The sequence below is a fragment of the Brienomyrus brachyistius genome, chromosome 1 (assembly GCF_023856365.1).
Source record: "Brienomyrus brachyistius isolate T26 chromosome 1, BBRACH_0.4, whole genome shotgun sequence".
Lineage (NCBI taxonomy): Eukaryota > Metazoa > Chordata > Actinopteri > Osteoglossiformes > Mormyridae > Brienomyrus > Brienomyrus brachyistius.
In genome coordinates, this window is record NC_064533.1 from 19,943,153 (window position 1) to 19,961,368 (window position 18,216).

Below are 18,216 nucleotides of genomic sequence, written 5' to 3' on the forward strand. Positions count from 1 at the left end.
CATACGCACTTCCCTTTGGGAGGCAAAACGGGCCAAGGATTCCGTTTTGTGGAACGGAACCGTTAAAAAAAGGAAATAACTGGGCACTTTACGACTCAATATACATTTTTTTAACTTCCCATCATATCCGAGTATTATAGTCAATCTTGAGCAAAGTTTCACGCGTCTTTCCATTTCGGATCTGTGTATTTTTAAATCTACCTGCACTTTAAAACACTGGTTAATTAAACTTTTCTCCTGTTGTATATGAATGTGCATGTAATGTTTATAAATTTCAGGATTGAGTATCTGTTTTCAGTGCTTAACTCCCATCTCCTGCTGAATGCCGGAGAAAACAGTATTTTCCAATGTCTGCAGATGGTCTTTCAGACAGCCAAAGTATTGTTTATTAGTCTGGAACATGGTTTGCACTGTTTTGGAAGGTGAAAGATGATATGCTTCAAGCAGGCCTACCATAGGTGGTGCGGAGAAGATGCTTATCTTACAGAAATAAAAAATACGCGTTGTGCTGTATATGCTACGTGCGGGCTGGTTGCGATCGCTGGGAGAACGGGTGATCGCACAGGCAGGCGAGCGAACAAGCAAGGAGCGGGCAGGCAGGCGGTAAACTGGGTTTTATTAAGGAGCAACTAAGGGCAGGAAACATCAGACACTGACTAACATCAATGACAGACACTAAACTGAGGCAAGACACGGACTGAAATAGACCAAACAGGGTACAGCTGGGTATAATCAGGGAAGCACACGTGGATAATCAGGGGGGGCGTGGCACACACGAGGATCATATGAGCTGGGCGTGACACTACGTGTTTTGGATAACGGTTTACTACTACAATAGATTTAGTAAGATCATTCTTAAACAATAAGATATTTCAACACTTGTCATGTTACACCAGTCTTGATAGATAGATAGATAGATAGATAGATAGATAAAAGGAAGTTTTAATTCTGCTTGCCTGTAAATATTTAGTAAACTTGTATCACAATAAGACGTATTTTCAAACATTTCGTGTGTAGGCCTATGGAAATGTTATTTTGTAATTCATACTAACAATGTTTTGGTGAATAAAAAAAACAAAAATATCGATACGTTCATGAACGTATTATGTTTACCTACAAGGAATTGTGGACAATGCAGAACAATCCCCAGACTGAATAGTTTGTCCTCCTTTTTAAAATTCGGCTGATGTTGCATTCTTGCACAAAAGCTTGTTCTCTAAACAGTGCCCTCATTGTCAAATTTCCCCTAAGAGACATCTCCTGTCATCCGCAGACGACATCCCTGAACGCCACAACTTCCCCCGTTTTGCCAAAACTATAAGGTTGCTTATACCGAGATGTGCTATAAAGCCCAAGGTCTTAAATGGACTTTATTCTACAAAGTGAGTCAGACGTTAATTGTATGGGTGCACCGTGAGAATGAATACTTAGACAAAATAGGCACGTTTGGTCTACTAAGTAACAGTGAATACAAAGGGTAATTAAAGCTTAAATCGTAAGGGCAAATATATATAATAATAATTAAAAAAAAACAAACTTGAAACTATAGTCATCAGCATTTAGGGAAATACTGTGCGTGTTTTGCGCTGTCCGTTAATTTTGTGTCTTTAAAAAGACTACCATCCGGGTTTACCAGAGTCCTTTTCCCGGTAACCTACATTTTGTACTATTGCCCTTCTGCCGTATGAGCAGGGAGCGCCCGACGTCTCCCGTGTCAGATATGCGCACTCTGAAAGTGAAACCTGGTATATGTAATGGAGGACTGAGAGCCAGAAAGACATTGGATCCAGCGGGTGTATGAGAGGCGTAGGGGGCAATACCCGTGGTGATCCGGCCTTAACCCCACTTTCCCCTGAGATTCGCCGGCGTAAGCACTGACATACCCGAAACTGAAGTGTTTGCCAAATGTGTGGTTCCTCTGCCTGTTCGCAAAACGCCAGAGATTCATAGATTCTTTACTTTGCGCTTTGGAGATGTATGTATGGGTGGATGCATGGATAGGCCTATATGGAGGTTATTCTATGTTTATTATTTAAAAACTGTATTACGCTTCTTTAAGCGATATTTAGAGATGTCGCCGACTTGTCCCGAAATCAGCAAATAAAAAGACCCACTGCTTGAGCAAGCAAACTTCGTAATATTTTCGAGATCCTTATTTACTGTTTTTATTTCATTCTAAGTGCTCAGAATGGTCCTACACGTAACATTTAATAATTTGAAGTTTGATAACAATTTACATCGCCTTGGCATATTTAAAAAAAAAAAAAAAAACAGGTTAACTCAGATTTTGTCCTAACACTGGTCTTTGGTTCGCTGTACCCTCGTTACCGGACCCGTGAAGTTGGGGGATTGTGGGTGTGCCTGTGTAGTAAATGGTTAAAGCCGGTTCCGGAGCTTGACGTCAGGGGGGGCGCCGCAGCAACGTCCCGGGCCTCATCAGCTGGAAGAGACGCACTTAGCAGGGGAGCCGAGTAGCATTGAGCTGAGGGTCGGAAAAACCGCAAAATGGGAAACGTTCAAGTGGGTACCGCATCTCCGCACCGCTTCTTCGACGAAAGGTTTTCTGTGTCTGCGGGAAAATGCGAGGATAGTGTTTGTCACGTACATCCATAGTCGCGATGGAATAAGCGCTACTGCTGATCGCTGTGTAAATCGCTCGAATCGTACGTGCCGAAGTTAATGCGGATTAATATAGACTAAAAAGGCGAAATATGGCCAAGTAGTACCAACTGGTACGTTGTTACATTAATTTGGTCTGTGTAGTCGCACATTTTAATTTTCATGTATTGTGTATAGGATTAACGGTAATTATGTTCCCGCAGTTTTAAAACCGTAGCCAGCTTAATAATTTTAACATATTTGGCTTTTTTTCGTTTGGTATATGGCAATTTGCGTCGCTTTTTGCTAGGCCTATATTCCCCTTTCGTGTCCAGGGGGCGGGGGGTAAGAGTGGCCGAAATTCGCTGAAGTCCCGTTAGGTGGAGTCCGGTGGAAGGCGTCCGCTATCTGACCACCGGGGGTGCGCTTCCCAAAAGTTTCCGTTAGCAGCTTACATCGTTGGACACATTCAGTTGCATGGTTCCAACTACGCTTTTGGGAAACACACCCCGGGTGCGGAATTTATTGTTACAGAAGTTTGAAACTCAATGGCATTCATGATCTGCGCTCTAGTGTTCACTTCTCTGATCTATTGTTTGAAAATGTACGCTTAAAAGTCAGACCAGACATAAATAATTTTTAACTGGGCTAGAACTGTATGCTATCAGAAAGTGTTAAAGTTATGGGCTTTGGAAGACGATCCTGCTGATTTGAACTGTCGCAAAAATTATAATGGATAATGTGGGTAAACACGAATGTTACTCACGCACAGGTTAATTCAACTGGTTCATCTTTTGTTAATAGTAAAAATTGGTTATACTTTACTCGACGGAACCTATTGCTCATGTATTAACTACAAACCAAGTATTAGTTACATACTGATCTCATGTTAATTCATTCACCATTAATGAATCGTGATGCATGTTTTACCTCAAACAGTTACTAAATTTGTTACTATGTCTGTTAATTCTGTAAACCTTTCTGAACTACTGAAGGAACAAGTAATGAATAACACAAGTGAAATACTGATCTCATGTTTCTTCACCATTAATAAATCATGACATTTTTTTTACCTCAAGTAGCCACTATGTTCACGATTGTTCATATTTTGTACTTCAGTAGTAACTGAGTTATAAGTATTTGTGTTCCGTCAAGAAATGTGTTGCCAAAAAATTTTGCTCGATGCTTAAACGAATGTTTTATAAGAAAACATGAAAAATTCAAGAGCAAACATAGGCCTAAGATTAATGATCAGCAAACTTTTGCTTTTGTAATCCTAAATTACGCCAGTAGATGGTCATCACAGCAAATATCGACACAATCCATTTAACTTCCAAGACGACGCACAAAAAGCCACCTTATAAAAACGCATCTATAGCATAATAGTTTAATACTTTTATAAAGTATGTTTCTGTTAGCGAGGCATATTAGTAAGGTCCATTTCAGTCTAGGTTTTTAATAAAAGAAAATGAAAATAATCTCTGTGTCCTTTCATTCTCCCAGCCAACAATCATCCCTTGTGCAGACTTTGATGTTGTGGCCGACATCAAAGGGATCCGAAAAGCCTGCAAGGGGCTGGGTAAGTTTACTGTTGTTTTTTTATTATTTTTATTTTCTCCATTCTCTACGGTAGACTCCAAATTACCGTGATGCTAAGCCCTTCTTGTGTAATGGGCAACAGTACAGCCGTTTATCTGAAGGATTTAAACACCTCTGCTTGTTGATGCTGAATTTCATCGGTTCCATGTGTGAGTCATAACGACTTATCTGCCAACTGTAAGCACGGCCCGTGTCAGACAAGGCCCCAAGTCTCCCGGAGAAGATCTAAAAAAATCTACAAAGTGTCTGCTGTAGGCATGCTTGAGATTAACTGTAATAATTCAGTGACTCGCCAGTCTCCGATAAACATTTGAAGCAGTATCCCAGGAAGCAGAGATAGATGCGTCTCCTGGAGGTGAGACTCGCTGAGTGAGGATGCCGGTCCTGTGATTGGAAGTTCGCCAGCTTAGATCCCAGGGAGTGACAGAGTGACTCTGCCATTGGGCACCTGAGCTTTGGAGAAAAATGTCTGATAAATAGCTGTAAATATCATATACTTGGACACGAAAAATCACAGGATTCATTGTTCAGACGTCAGGAGTCAATTGTTCTTAATGTTGAAGCTGAACACAGTCCATCACTCGCCTTACCTCCCCAAGGTGCCTAATTAATGTCATAATTTTCACTTTTGAACTAAATAGTACATTGATGGTATCTTCAGCTGGATAATAAACATGGCAGTTACAGTACGGACCTAGATTCAGAGTTTAGGCCTTGTCTGCATAGTCTCCCTTCACGCTCTCTCTGTGATCAGGGACGGACGAACAGGCCATCATCGACATCTTGGCCAACCGCTCAGCGGCCCAGCGTATGGAAATCAAACAGGCGTATTTCGAGAAATACGATGATGTGAGTGTTTTCTTCTGCTTCCTCCCCCCATAAAGAAATACACATTTTATCAAGCTGTCAGCCCTAACAGTATTCCTAAAATCTGTCAGCAGAACATTTTAACCCCCAGTATAATGTGTTTTATTTCATTTTGGTAGGCTTGTAGATGCTTTTATTTGAAGCGACATCTTAGTTATTCAGGTTATTCGTTTATATAGTTAGATTCTGAGTAAATTTGTGTGTGATTATTTCAGGCCGTGTACTTCGAGAAAGGTTTGCGTCACACTGGTCACATTTCAGTCTCAAATCATGATGCTTAATCATCATGGCAAATGCTCATCTTTCAGGAGCTGGAGGAGGTCTTGCGAAAAGAGCTGTCGGGCAACTTTGAGAAGGCCGTCATCGCCATGCTGGACCCGCCCGACATCTTTGCTGTCAAGGAGCTACGGAAGGCTATGAAGGGATTAGGCACGGATGAGGACACCCTGGTTGAGATCCTGTGCACTGCCTCCAACGTGGTACGTCACCCCTGAATCCGGAAGGACCTCTAGTCATATTAGCTTAAAATAAAAATCAAAGAAAGTAAACTGTTTGTGGGTTGGCTCGCGATTAAATGCTCTGTGTTCGTGATTGTAAAACTTGTTAATATCAAATAACACCTAGTTTTTAAGTAAAATATTATAGTGTTTTGTAGAGCAAAGCAGGAGTTGTTTCAAGAGGGACCAGCACTGGCAACCAGTGGAAAATTGCTAAATGTTTTAGAGACTAACAGTTATGGTAGGGTAATTATTTAAAAAGGTACCTGAAATTGAAGTAGTGGCATTGTCTGAACTTAATTTTTGTCCTCAGGTCTTACTATGTTCATAACTCATGTTTCCTATCTTTTAATTCAGGAGATCTTGAGATATAGAGATGCCTACTATCAAGGTATGGACCCATTATGACATTTCTTGTATAATAAATCTCTTCTGTCTTAGCTACCTTTTTTTGTATAGTCCTGCAGTTATAAAGTGTTTACGGTCCCTAATAGTTGTAATTATCCATTCTCTGAAGGCCTTATCTGCTTCCTCCTGTTGATAGGGAAATCTGACATCATCTTCAGGATCCAGGAGATACACCCTTTCCTGTTACTTTGTTTGCCGAATGTGTATTAATGACAATAACAGTTGTGTTGTTGGCCTTGAGTCTAACAGGAACCTTTCTCTGTATCTCATGGTTCAGATACTTTCCAATTGGGATATTAGAATAAACAGGATATGCCAATTCCCCCTCACCGTTCTTGTCTCTCTTCTTCCAGTCCATGAGCGAGACCTGGAGGTGGACATCGAGGGAGACACCAGTGGGGATGTGAAGAGGCTGTTGGTTGCTCTACTGCAGGTAAGTGCAGCTCTTGTTTTTGGACTATCTCAGGTATGGCTAGATCAGTGTTTCCCAACCCAGTCCTCAGGAACCCCGGACAGTCCATGTTTTTGCTTCCTCTCAACGCCTAGCGTATGTGTACCAGGTATTCATTGTTCTTTATTGGTTGGGGGCTGGGAGCTGGGAGGGAGCAAAAACGTGGACTGTACGGGGTCCCCGAGGACTGGGTTGGGAAACACTGGGCTAGAGGGTTCCTCCTTGAACGTTCTGGAAAGCCAGTTCCTTCAGCCATTGTTCTGATGCAGACATGCTCTGCTGCCTTTCACATGTTTCTAGTTTTTTTTTGAGAAATGTTGATCTTCAGCTTAAAGGGTTGATTTCCTTCATTTGTTTTATTAAAAAAACAAATGTTCAGCATAACTTCTCTCCCTGTCTGTCTCTATCTCTCCCAGGGTAATCGGGACGAGGGTTATGAGGTAGATGAAATTCTGGCAGAGCAAGATGCCACTGCGCTTTTTGAGGTATGAATTGTCTGGAGTTCTTTAGCGATGCATCCCACAGGGTGGGAAATGCTGTCATGATGGAGGTGGACTGAGTAATAACCCATTCATGGACAAGTGGAAAAAATAAGTCTATGACAAACACCAAAGGTAGCAAACCTTAACCTTACATTGTAGAGCTGACACAACTTCTAAGGAACCACAGCCAAGTTCTTCTTTAATCTTCACAGTAGAGAAAGTTCTGGTGTTCTCATGATGATGTACCAAATCCAGATTATTTTCCTTTAGGCTGGAGAAGGTTGCTTTGGGACAGATGAATCAACCTTCAGTTACATCTTGACTCAGAGGAACTACCTACAGCTCCAGGCTACATTTAAGAAATACGAATCGGTATGACTGCTGGGCACTCAGCTAAGAGTTTACCTGCCTGTATACTCTGGTATTTACGGTGATTCAGTCCATTACTTGGTCTACCATGATCAGGGTAGGTAACTAGTTTGGACGTTAGGGTTGGGCTGATATCTGAATTTTCATTATCAATTATGAATCAAATATATAACGAAACTAAACAATGCCCAATGGTATGATCATAATGGTGTCGTAATTTTGTAATTGTCAAATGTACACACAGACACACACACACACACACACACACTACCGTTCAAAAGTTTGGGGTCACTTAGAAATGTTCTTGCTTTTGGAAAAAATAGTGTTTTTTGTCCATTAATTAACATCAGATTAATTAGAAACATTGCCAATGTTGTAAATAACTATCACAGCTGGAAACGGCAGTATTTTAATGGAATATTTACATAGGTGTTCAGAGGCCCATTTAAAGCAACCATTAGTCCTGTGTTCCAGTGGAATGTTGTTTACTAATGCAAGTTTGTCCTTTTAAAAGGTTAGTTGATCATTAGAAAACCCCTTTGCAATTACGTCAGCACAGATGAAAATTTGTTTTGATTAAAGAAGCAATAAAACTGGCCGCCTTTGGAATAGTTGAGTGTCTGGAGCATCAACAATTCTGGGTCGATTACAAGCTCGAAATGGTAAGAAGTAACTTTCTCCTGAAACTCATCAGTCTATTCTTATTCTGAGAAATGAAGGGGCTATTCCATGTGAGAAATTGCCAGGAAACTGAAGATCTCTTGCAATGCAGTGTACTCCTTCCTTCACAGAGCAGCACAAACTGGTTCTAACCACAGTAGAAAGAGGAATACCTACAGAAGACCAGTCTCAACGTCAAGAGTGAAGAGGCAACTCTGTTATGCTGGCAGAATTGCAAAGAAAAAGCCGTATCTCAGACTGGCCAATAAGAAAAGACTGAGATGGAAAAATGAGCACAGACACTGGACAGAGGAAGATTGGGGGAAAAAAAGTGCTGTTGATGGACAAATCAAAGTCAGGTGTTCGCATCACAAAGAAGAGAGTTTGTGAGACAGATCGAATGAAAAGGTGCTGCAGAAGTCCTTGATATTTGTCAAGCATGGTGGTCTGGTGGTCTGATCACTCCAGTTTGCAACGCCATGCCATACCCTGGACGGCACTTAATTGGAGCCGGTTTCATCCCACAACAGGGCAATGACCCAAACACAGCTCCAAACTACTGAGAACTATTTAGGGAAGAAGCAGTCAGCTGGTATCCTGTATAACTCTATTGAGCTGTTATGGGAGCAGCTTGATGAAATGTTATGTAAGAAGTGGCCATCAAGCCAATCCAACTTGTGGGAGATGCTTCGGGAAGCATGGAGTGAAATCTCATCAGATTACCTCAACAAACTGACATCTAAAATGTCCAAGGTCTACAGGGCTGTAATTACTGCAAATGGAGGATGCTTTGAAGAACGCAATTATTATTTTAATTTCAAAAATGATTATTTCAAACTTCAATTACTATTTCCTAATTATTTAGCTATATTTCCTATTCAGACAAATTTCATGTAAGATTTCATGGAAAACAAGGAAATTTCTAAGTGACCCTAAACTTTTGAACAATAGTGCGTATGCACACACACAAACACACACACACACAGTAACCAGTTTACGCATTTTTAGTGAGAAACACGAGCATGTTTACTTTGCTAGGGTTTAGCTGTGTATGCAATAGAAATGCTCTTTGGCACGGTGTGCTTGTCACGGAAGTGCAGGAAAAAAGGATTCTTTTGTGTGTTTGTCTTTTAATCAGTTAATGCAGTATGACCCATTTAAAATAGAATAAGTTATTAATAATGGAAGCTTTTTACAGTATATCAATACTGCAAAAACTATATGTCAATAGGAAAAAATTGATAAGGAGAAAAATATTGTATTTATCGACAATATTGATTACTTGCCAAATCCAATTGGCCGTCTTGGGTATTAGTGCCCTTTTTTGTAATAAACCATGAATTTAGTGTCAGTTTTAGCCCTTTTTGGGCTTTGTCTGGTTGGTGCTCTGTCAGTTTTGATAATTGAGTCCTCCGTACCCTCTGCACTCTAGCTGTCTGGGACGGAGATCCTGGATGCCATTGAAAGTGAGACTTCTGGAACACTGAAGACCTGCTATCGTACTCTTGGTTGGTATCTGTTTTCTGGGGCATATGGGCTCATAAATTGCTAAATTTATACCGTGCAAACCTTTCTATACAGCCTGCTATTAGATAACCAGTCTTCTTGCTGGTCCTGAAGGACATGTATGGATGCATAGTATATTCCTTAGGATCATAGTTACCAGGACTCTTAATAGCACTGGGAAAGGATTCAAAGGGATTTATCAGGAATATGACTGAAGCTGCTCCATCTTTTTCAAGAAAATGTAAACTATTGGCATCAAGTGTAAGCATCAGCCCGAAATCCCTTAAACTAAACTCAGGTTGTCATACCTGCCAGAATATGTCAAGAACAGGAAGCAAATGAGTCTGGGTCAGAAATTTTCCATGAAGAATTGCAGAAGCTTTTTTGTTAGATTATGGAAAGAATGCTGACTAATAGTGTATTCTGAGGAGTTTCCTTTATAGTAAGGGCAGATCGTTAAGCATTTGTAATAGTCCTTTTAACCCTATACATGCTCATGTATGGTATATACGCTATATGGACAAAAGCATTGGGACACCTGGCCATTACTCCTACAGGAGCTTTTATGACATTCCATTCTAAATCCACAGGCATCCATATGGAGTTAGTCCCCCCCTTTGCAGCTACAGTATAACAGCTGCCACCCTTCTGGGATTTTGGAGTGAATCTGGGGTGATTTTCGTCTCTGTCCAGTCGGGGTTCTGTGTGAGCCAGTCCATCCATACCAAACCCACCCAACCATGTCCTTATGGACCTTGCTTTGTGCACTGGGGCACAGTCATACTGGAACAGAAAAGGCCCTTCCTTCCCCAAACTGTCCCCACAAAGTTGGAAGCCTACGATTGTCCAAAATGTCTTTGTATGCTGAAGCATAAAGAGTTCCCTTCACTGCAACTAAGAGGCCTAGACCGACCCCTGAAAAACAGCCCCATACCATTATCCCTCCTCCACCAAACTATACAGCTGGCACAATGCAGTCATGCAGGTAACGTTCTCCTGGAATCTGCCAAACCCAGACTTACCCATCAGACTGCCAGATAGAGAAGCGTGATTCCGAACTCCACAGAACATGTTTCCACTGCTCCAGAGTTCAGTGGCGGTGTGCTTTACACCACTCCATCCAAAGCTTGGTATTGCACCTTGTGATGTGAGGCTTGAATGCAGTACAGCTGCTCAGCCATGGAATCCATTCCATGAAGCTCCTGGTGAACAGTTTTGTGCTGGGGTTAATGGCAGTGGAAGTTTGGAAGTCTGCAGTCACTGAGTCATCAGAACGTCGGTGACTTATGCACTATGTGCCTCAGCCCTCGGTGACTCCGCTGTTAGTTTACGTTGTCTGGCACTTCATGGCTGAGTTTCTATTGTTCCAAACGCTTCCACTTTGCAATAATACTGATTACAGTTGACTGCAGAATTTCTAGCAGGGAAGAAATTTGAGGAACTGCTTTGCAAAGGTGGCATCCTTTGACAGAACCACGCTTGAATTCACTGAGCTCTTCAGAATGACCTATTTACATTTTTGTAAACCTGACTGCTTGGCTAGGTGCTTGATTTTTTTTTTTTTTTTTACACACCTGTGGCAGTTGGTCTGAATGAAAACACCTGGATTCAATGATTAAAAGGTGTATTACAATACTTTTGTCCATTTAGTGCATGTTGTTGTGTTTGCATAGAAACAATCAATTTAGCTTACATTGATTAGCATTTCCTGGACAAAAATTTTTTTGGCCATTGGCTCATTCCTGGGCTTTTTCTTTGGCTATCTGTTACCCCCCTACAGTGCGGGTTGCTAAACACCCCCAGCTCTACTTTGCCCGTCGTCTCCACAAAGCCATGCAGGGGGTCGGGACTGATGAGGATACACTCGTACGCATCATCGTGGGCCGTTCTGAGGTATGTCTTGTTGACGTAATGGTGGCCAGTCTCTCCATCTGGGTATTTCTCAACCTTTTGCCGTCGTCGTCAGGAGGGTGGAAGCTGTCAGGGGTTCTGAGTGTTTGAAGGCTCCAGGTGGTCCATTTATTTCCAGAAGGGTCTCTTTAGGCATCATCTGTGTGTCAGTCAGGTCAGATCATGAGACCAATAGGATCATTCACACTCATTACCATCACATCAGTTTTCTTTTATTTTTTTAAACTGTATAAAACTCAAATTGGGGCGGCATGGTGGTGCAGTGGTTAGCACTGTTGCCTCACACCTCTGGGACCCGGGTTCGAGTCTCTGCCTGGGTTATATATGTGTGGAGTTTGCATGTTCTCCTCATGTTGTCGTGGGGTTTCCTCCGGGTACTCCGGTTTCCCCCCACAGTCCAAAAACATGCTGAGGCTAATTGGAGTTGCTAAATTGCCCGTAGGTGTGCATGTGTGAATGAATGGTGTGTGAGTGTGCCCTGCGATGGGCTGGCCCCCCATCCTGGGTTGTTCCCTGCCTCGTGCCCATTGATTCCGGGATAGGCTCCGGACCCCCCGCGACCCTGTAGTAGGATAAGCGGTTTGGAAAATGGATGGATGGATGGATGGATAAAACTTAAATTATACAGCTTTATTGTCTAAACTGTCAATATTGCTTCTGGGGTAGTTAATCAGTTTTAATTTATTACCATTTATTTTGTAATAAACAAAATCATTTAATCAAATCTAGGGCAAGACTTAGAGATGAGAAAAAAATGACATAACTACCAAATTCAGCAAAAAATAAATAAGCGTAAAACTGGATTATTTATTGTGGAATATATTGCAATAAAATTTTAAAGATTTTGAAATTATTTTTAACTTGTCTAGTTTTGTACTGTGTGGTTTTTAGTAACCTATTTGGGGGAAAGCAAAAAAAAAATCATTAAATCAAAGCAACGAATTACATAGTATTAATATACCTAAAAGTCAATATATATTAAAAGTCAATTGCTCCACAAAAGAAAAGAAACACTGTTTCATTGTAACGTTTGTTTTCGGGAAGTTCTCAGGTCCATGGGAATGACCCACGAAGGACCGCCAGTAAAACCCACTTTAACGTGAATAGGAGTAACAACACTACAGCCGTCATGTGACTGTGAAACACGCTTCCTTAGGGACAGATGTGTCAGACGGTTTTAACACTTTATATTCTCGGATCCAATTTCTTTCATAACCTGTGCATTCCTGATCTGCCAGATCGACCTGGAGACCATCAAGGACATGTACCTGGAGAAGTATGACGTGTCCCTGAAGGACGCCCTGCGCTCCGAGTGTAGTGGAGACTTCAAGCGTCTCCTCCTCGCTATTCTGCACTGAAGATTGGTGCAGTGTGCCAGTAGAGGCAAGATAGAGAGGGGTTCAGTATACTAAAAATACTTACAACTAGTCCAACAGGAAGTTCTGTAACAGGTGTGTGGGAGGGACTTAACACTCTCCAGGCCCTGCGCAGCGGGAGGCTTGTAACAGATTCCACCCAGATAAATACAGGATCAATGTGAAATTGAACCCTAATTTCACCCTAATTTTAAACAAAATTCCCTCCACATGATAGGAAGCTCAATATCAATCTTCTGTAAAATTTAAGATTCAGAATAGATTTAATCTGGGGACTCCCACATCCACAGCTGGGCATTAAAACACGGACTATACACATATGACTTGGAAGACTATCTGTGAATGGATGTAACGCGACAATGGAAAGAACCACCAAAGATTCTAAATTAACCTGCTGTCAGTACGTTTGACTGATTACAATCTACAGTTGTTGGGCTCTTAAAATAACAGATAATTAACTGAAATATTCTGAGTTGTCAGTCTTACAGCGCGGAAAATATATGCTTATGCTCCCCACATTTATTCCATCTATTTAAAAAGGAAACTAAAATATGTAACCTCGTGTGTATTGCATTTACAGCGTGAGCTGCTTGTACTAATTTCACATAGCTTTAAATGAAATATGTATTAGACCAGATAATGAAGTCTAAATTTGACCTAGTAACAAAGTGTCTAGTCTGAAACTGAAGAGAATAGCAATTTTATATGTTTTTAGTTCTTGTTGTATGATGTATTAACTTGGAAATTAACAGTAACTAGTAGTTAATTCCACCACGGCAGCTGTGTTAACTATGTTTCTGAAACTTTTCCCCCACGCCACCTAGTGGTTATCACGTAGCATTGCAGTGCAATTTCACGCTGTGAAACACAGGTCAACGCAAACGTTAATGTCAGACTAAATGTTAACGACATGTTTGGGACCAAGACACTTTAAAGGCAGAGACCCCCCCAACTCCTTGTGTGCAAAAACAAGCAGTTCCTGAATAAATGAAAGCGCATTAACATTTGTGTGTTTTCTGTCAAACATTTGAGAAAAAAAATGCGTGTTCATCATAATACCTATCCTCTGAATAAAAAATAACCTAAATCAATTAGTATTCATCATACTACTGTTGTTCCCTATAATTTATGTTGAAGATGATTATAATGAGATTGCAAAAAAAGAGCCAAGTGATTCAGAAGAAAGCCTCCTAGTTTTACGTTCTAAAACATTCTGTTTAATTATTATATTTGTACGACATGAAATGATATTGACATAAAATCTTGAATCCATTGATCACCCATAATGCTTCTCGGCGATTAGCCTTGAATATGTGTATGAACATGAATGAAGGAGTTATTTTTTTAATTAAAATGTGTGACACTTTTATACAAAATGACTTATAATAGAGTAGAGGCTCACAATTTTCATGTGTTTCTTGGATTTGAACCCCCAACCTTGGTGTTGTTAGCCCAATGCACTACTTGTTGAACTACGGTAGCAAAGAGCAGGGAGTGCTGCACTGCGAAGCTAATATTTGTGGACTTGAACTCAGCAATTAATATTGTAATCAGATCCAGTCTAATCAGTTTAATCTATCCATTCTTCCCAAATTAAACACGTCAATGCGTTGATTGTCCGTGCGGCTGCAGCCAGAAGGTGGCAGTGTCCGGAGGCAAGCCTCCGTTCAGCTGGATGTCAGTGAAGCTTCCAGAATAACAATTCTGCAGGTTGGCTTCACTGTCACCCGCAGAAAGAGATGACATCAGTCTCATTGTACCACAGAGAACTACTTCAAATTTAAGAACATTTGACTGTGAAAGCACATTATACATGTAAAATCACCATAAGATCAGCAGAGTAACCACTTTGTGACGTAGATAACTGCCATGAACATATTCATTATATGAAAAGTTGTATATAAAAGACTTTGTACGAGAATAAAAACATACACACTTAAACCTGAGCTACTCAATGTGTCTAAGACATGATTTTATCGGTAAGGACGTTAGGTATTATAGTCGCTATATTCCTACCTGGTCCCCTGTCCAATCCAAAATCGCAGAAACAGTGATGTCTTGTACACTATTACGCAGTGGCCACCAGGTGGGGGTGTCACATAATTTGAAAGGAGAATTGGGATTACATTAGTACTGCAGTTTCAGTATTCGGCTTGCGTTTCGTAGATTTCAGGATTGTTTTTGACTGAAAAGATCACCACTTGTCTTTTTGTGTAATAATTATTTGACGTTTAAGGCACACAATATGTGACACAATTTTTGTCTAATTTAGTATGAACAATTGTACCCCTGTACAAATAAGGTAACAATAATGCAATTTTCCCAGCACATGTTTTCTTGGCTTAATTCTGCCTGGTTCAACTTCATTTAAAATATATGCAATATTTGAATATACATTTATTATTGCAAAGTAATATAACCAAATGCTGCACTACATCATGGTAAATCTATCCATCCATTTTCCAAAACACTTATCCTACTGGGTCGCGGAGGGTCCGGAGCCTATCCCGGAAGCAATGGGAACAATCCAGGATGGGGGGCCAGACACCATTCACTCACACACGCATTCCTATGGGCAATTTTAACAAGTCCAATTAGCCTCAGCATGTTTTTGGACTGTGGGGGAAACCGGAGTACCCGGAGGAAACCCCACGACGACATGGGGAGAACATGCAAACTCCACACACATGTAACCCAGGCGGAGACTTGAACCCGGATCCCAGAGGCGTGAGGCAACAGTGCTAACCACTGCACCATCATGGTAAATACATTTATATAATTATATTACTGTACATTATTTTAAATATAATTATAAAGCTAAAATTGACATATGTGCTCAAAACCTTTATGACAGACTTCGAAGATAATGATTCTTTATGACGTTCTTACTGTTCTGGTATGAATGGCCAGTCTCATCGCCTCCTTCCGATTGGCGGCTTTCACTTGGCTTAAAAGAAGGGAACTGGAAGCTTCCCCTGGGTGTATGTACACAGAAATAGCTATAGTGTTTTTATTGTTTGACACATTCCCATGAGATTGTATTAAATGATGTAAACAATGTATATTAATAGCGAAGTCATAAATACAAATAGTGCTATTCTTGTTTATTTACTTGACATTAAGTAAATGGCGAATCTATATAAATGATTCTGGTTTTCATTGGCCATGTGGTAGATTGTTTTAATCATCCACCGCCCCCTATGGCTTAAAAAGTCGCAACCTTTTTGCAGTATCGATTATTTGTGCTTGATTAAATCCACAGGCGAAAGGACGCAGAAGGGGTACATCGAACCGCAGCGCTAACCTGCCATTAAACGCTCGCGCAGTCGCTCATCTTCCTAGGATTAGGCCTATTCCTGAAAGTGTGATTAAAACTGTTCAGTGTGTTTGTGCACGGTGCTCGGAAAGCTAAATCAAAGTTATTTTTTTTTTGACGGAAAATCCATTATTTCAATTTCAAGACTCACACCCAGATGCCACGTTGCAATTTAAATTGGCTGAGGGTGATGAGAAAGAAAGCCCATTACGGTGTGATGGGGTCTTGATTGAGTTCTGATGGGGTCTTGATTGGGTCCTGATGGGGTCTTCATCAGTCGTGATTGAGTCTTGCAAGAGTCTTGCTCGCTCCCTACTTCTTCTTCCTGCGTTTATATTTCCAAACATGATAATGATTTTTGTTTAGTGGCAGTTGTGTGTGAGATGCCCACCCCAGCCTGGTCTCCTCTGTGATACATCTTCATGAAATTAATTGACATGCTATTTCAGGTCTGTTACAAGCAATGGATCTGAAAATCGCCCCCCCCCCACTTCAAAGTGCACATCACTTGCCATTCAAGAAAAATATTTCCAACTGTTTGAGCCAGACCCCAGGCCTGTGTATGCAAAATATAAAACCGTAAGGCCATTGTTTCTGCGATGCTCTGCCGATATGTAATAGTACAGAATATTTTGCTACTTGTGTTTATTCTATTTTTTTTTACTCTAAATCTAAAAGTTATATAAAAATAATATATGACACTGCACCCTGCCATGGAATAACATCCTGTCCAGGGTGTATCTTTGCCTTGGAGAGAAAAGTAATGAAGAAAGAATTTTATTTTACCACAGTGCATTTTGGGATATGCCTGTGTATAAGTGGCAATGTGGCAGCAGTTTGTCATTTGCCCCTGTTCGGTGACCCATCCATTGGAAGCTGGAGGACATGTAGGGACACTGGAATGCAGCATCTTGTGAATGTACATCATGTCCCTCTTTAAATGGCTGAACCGACTGAAAATGGAGTGGATTTTCGGCAGTGCAAGTTGTGGCCAACAGGGGGAGCCATCTGCCACCTCCTGCCCAACAAAGACCCATACCCCCAGGCTTGGGCAGCCAGCCCCCGCCCTCCAATGAGGCCACATCAATTTCTGTACTTCCGAGAGATGTGTGCTTAAAATGCGTGTCTGGTTACCTGACAGTGTTTCCGGAAAACGAAACATTCCTCCGTCCCTCACCCCAGGATTTGGCTTCTCGCTTCTTTCGACGCCCAAAACCGCAAGCAAAAACATTTCCATTACAAATATCCGAAGCCCGATTCTTATCTGTGGCCCCCTGATTTCTGTTTAATTACGTTTTTAAAATGCAGCTGCCGCCCCCTTCCCAGCTGCAAGTTAGGGTGTGTCGACCCCGTAGATTCGTTTTCCATCTGGTTCTCTCTGATAAGACCCCGGAAGGGGGTGCGGGGTAGTGACGTCGCCGGCTTAAAGTGCAGCTATAATGCTGTCTCACACAAGCCTGCAGGGCAACAATCACCCTACGGGGGAGTGCTGCGGGGGTCTGAGCTGCTTCGATGGTGATTGACACAGGGGGCTTATTTTTTAAGAGACGATTGCTCATTTCATAAGAAAGGTTAAAGCAGTGTATGGCTGAGAGACTCACGGCTGCCTTCGTAAGGCCTGAGTACAGGCGAATCCATATTCCGGTTCCCTGCTTCTGTGTGCAGGTGCGTATATACAGTATAATGGGAGATATCACCACCTAAATGGGTGTGATTTCGTTTTTTAAAGGCCTCTTCTGGCACTGGATTTGACGCATTCTGATGTCGTTCGAGCGCATAGCAGCAGTGCACTGTTATTGTTACATTTCCTTTGTTTGCGCTTCACGTACAGGAGTGACCCGATAACAAGGGGGAGGGCAAGCAAACATGGAGGCTGGCGCTGGTTCCTCCCTTCCCATTGGCTGATGCTCGGAGTGATGCAATGTGGACGTCATGGAGGCCAAATTGGAAACAATCAGGCTGGCTCAGAAGGGCTGATGCCAGTGACGACAGCAAAGGGGGGGGGGGTGCTTTTAGCGGGAGTCTGTGGCCTAGTTCTGGTTCCTACGACATGTCCAAATGGCATAGAGGATCATGGGTAGGACGGCACCACTGGCCATAAGTATACAGGCACGACCTCACTTCCCCAAGGCAATCCTCTATAATAGGATGGGACGAGGCTGGGCTCCATGATGTT

The 18,216-nt window shown here is 41.6% G+C and overlaps 1 protein-coding gene across 1 annotated transcript; it reads left to right on the forward strand.

Moving 5' to 3' along the window:
- The first annotated feature begins 2,362 nt into the window (after positions 1-2,362).
- anxa13 (annexin A13) lies at positions 2,363-13,726 on the forward strand. Its single transcript, XM_049020761.1, has 11 exons — positions 2,363-2,520; positions 4,102-4,177; positions 4,952-5,046; positions 5,373-5,543; positions 5,919-5,952; positions 6,323-6,402; positions 6,837-6,905; positions 7,173-7,274; positions 9,364-9,439; positions 11,218-11,330; positions 12,587-13,726. The coding sequence occupies exons 1-11, from the start codon at positions 2,506-2,508 to the stop codon at positions 12,704-12,706; spliced, it is 951 nt and encodes a 316-aa protein (XP_048876718.1). The 5' UTR covers positions 2,363-2,505; the 3' UTR covers positions 12,707-13,726.
- The last annotated feature ends 4,490 nt before the right edge of the window (positions 13,727-18,216 follow it).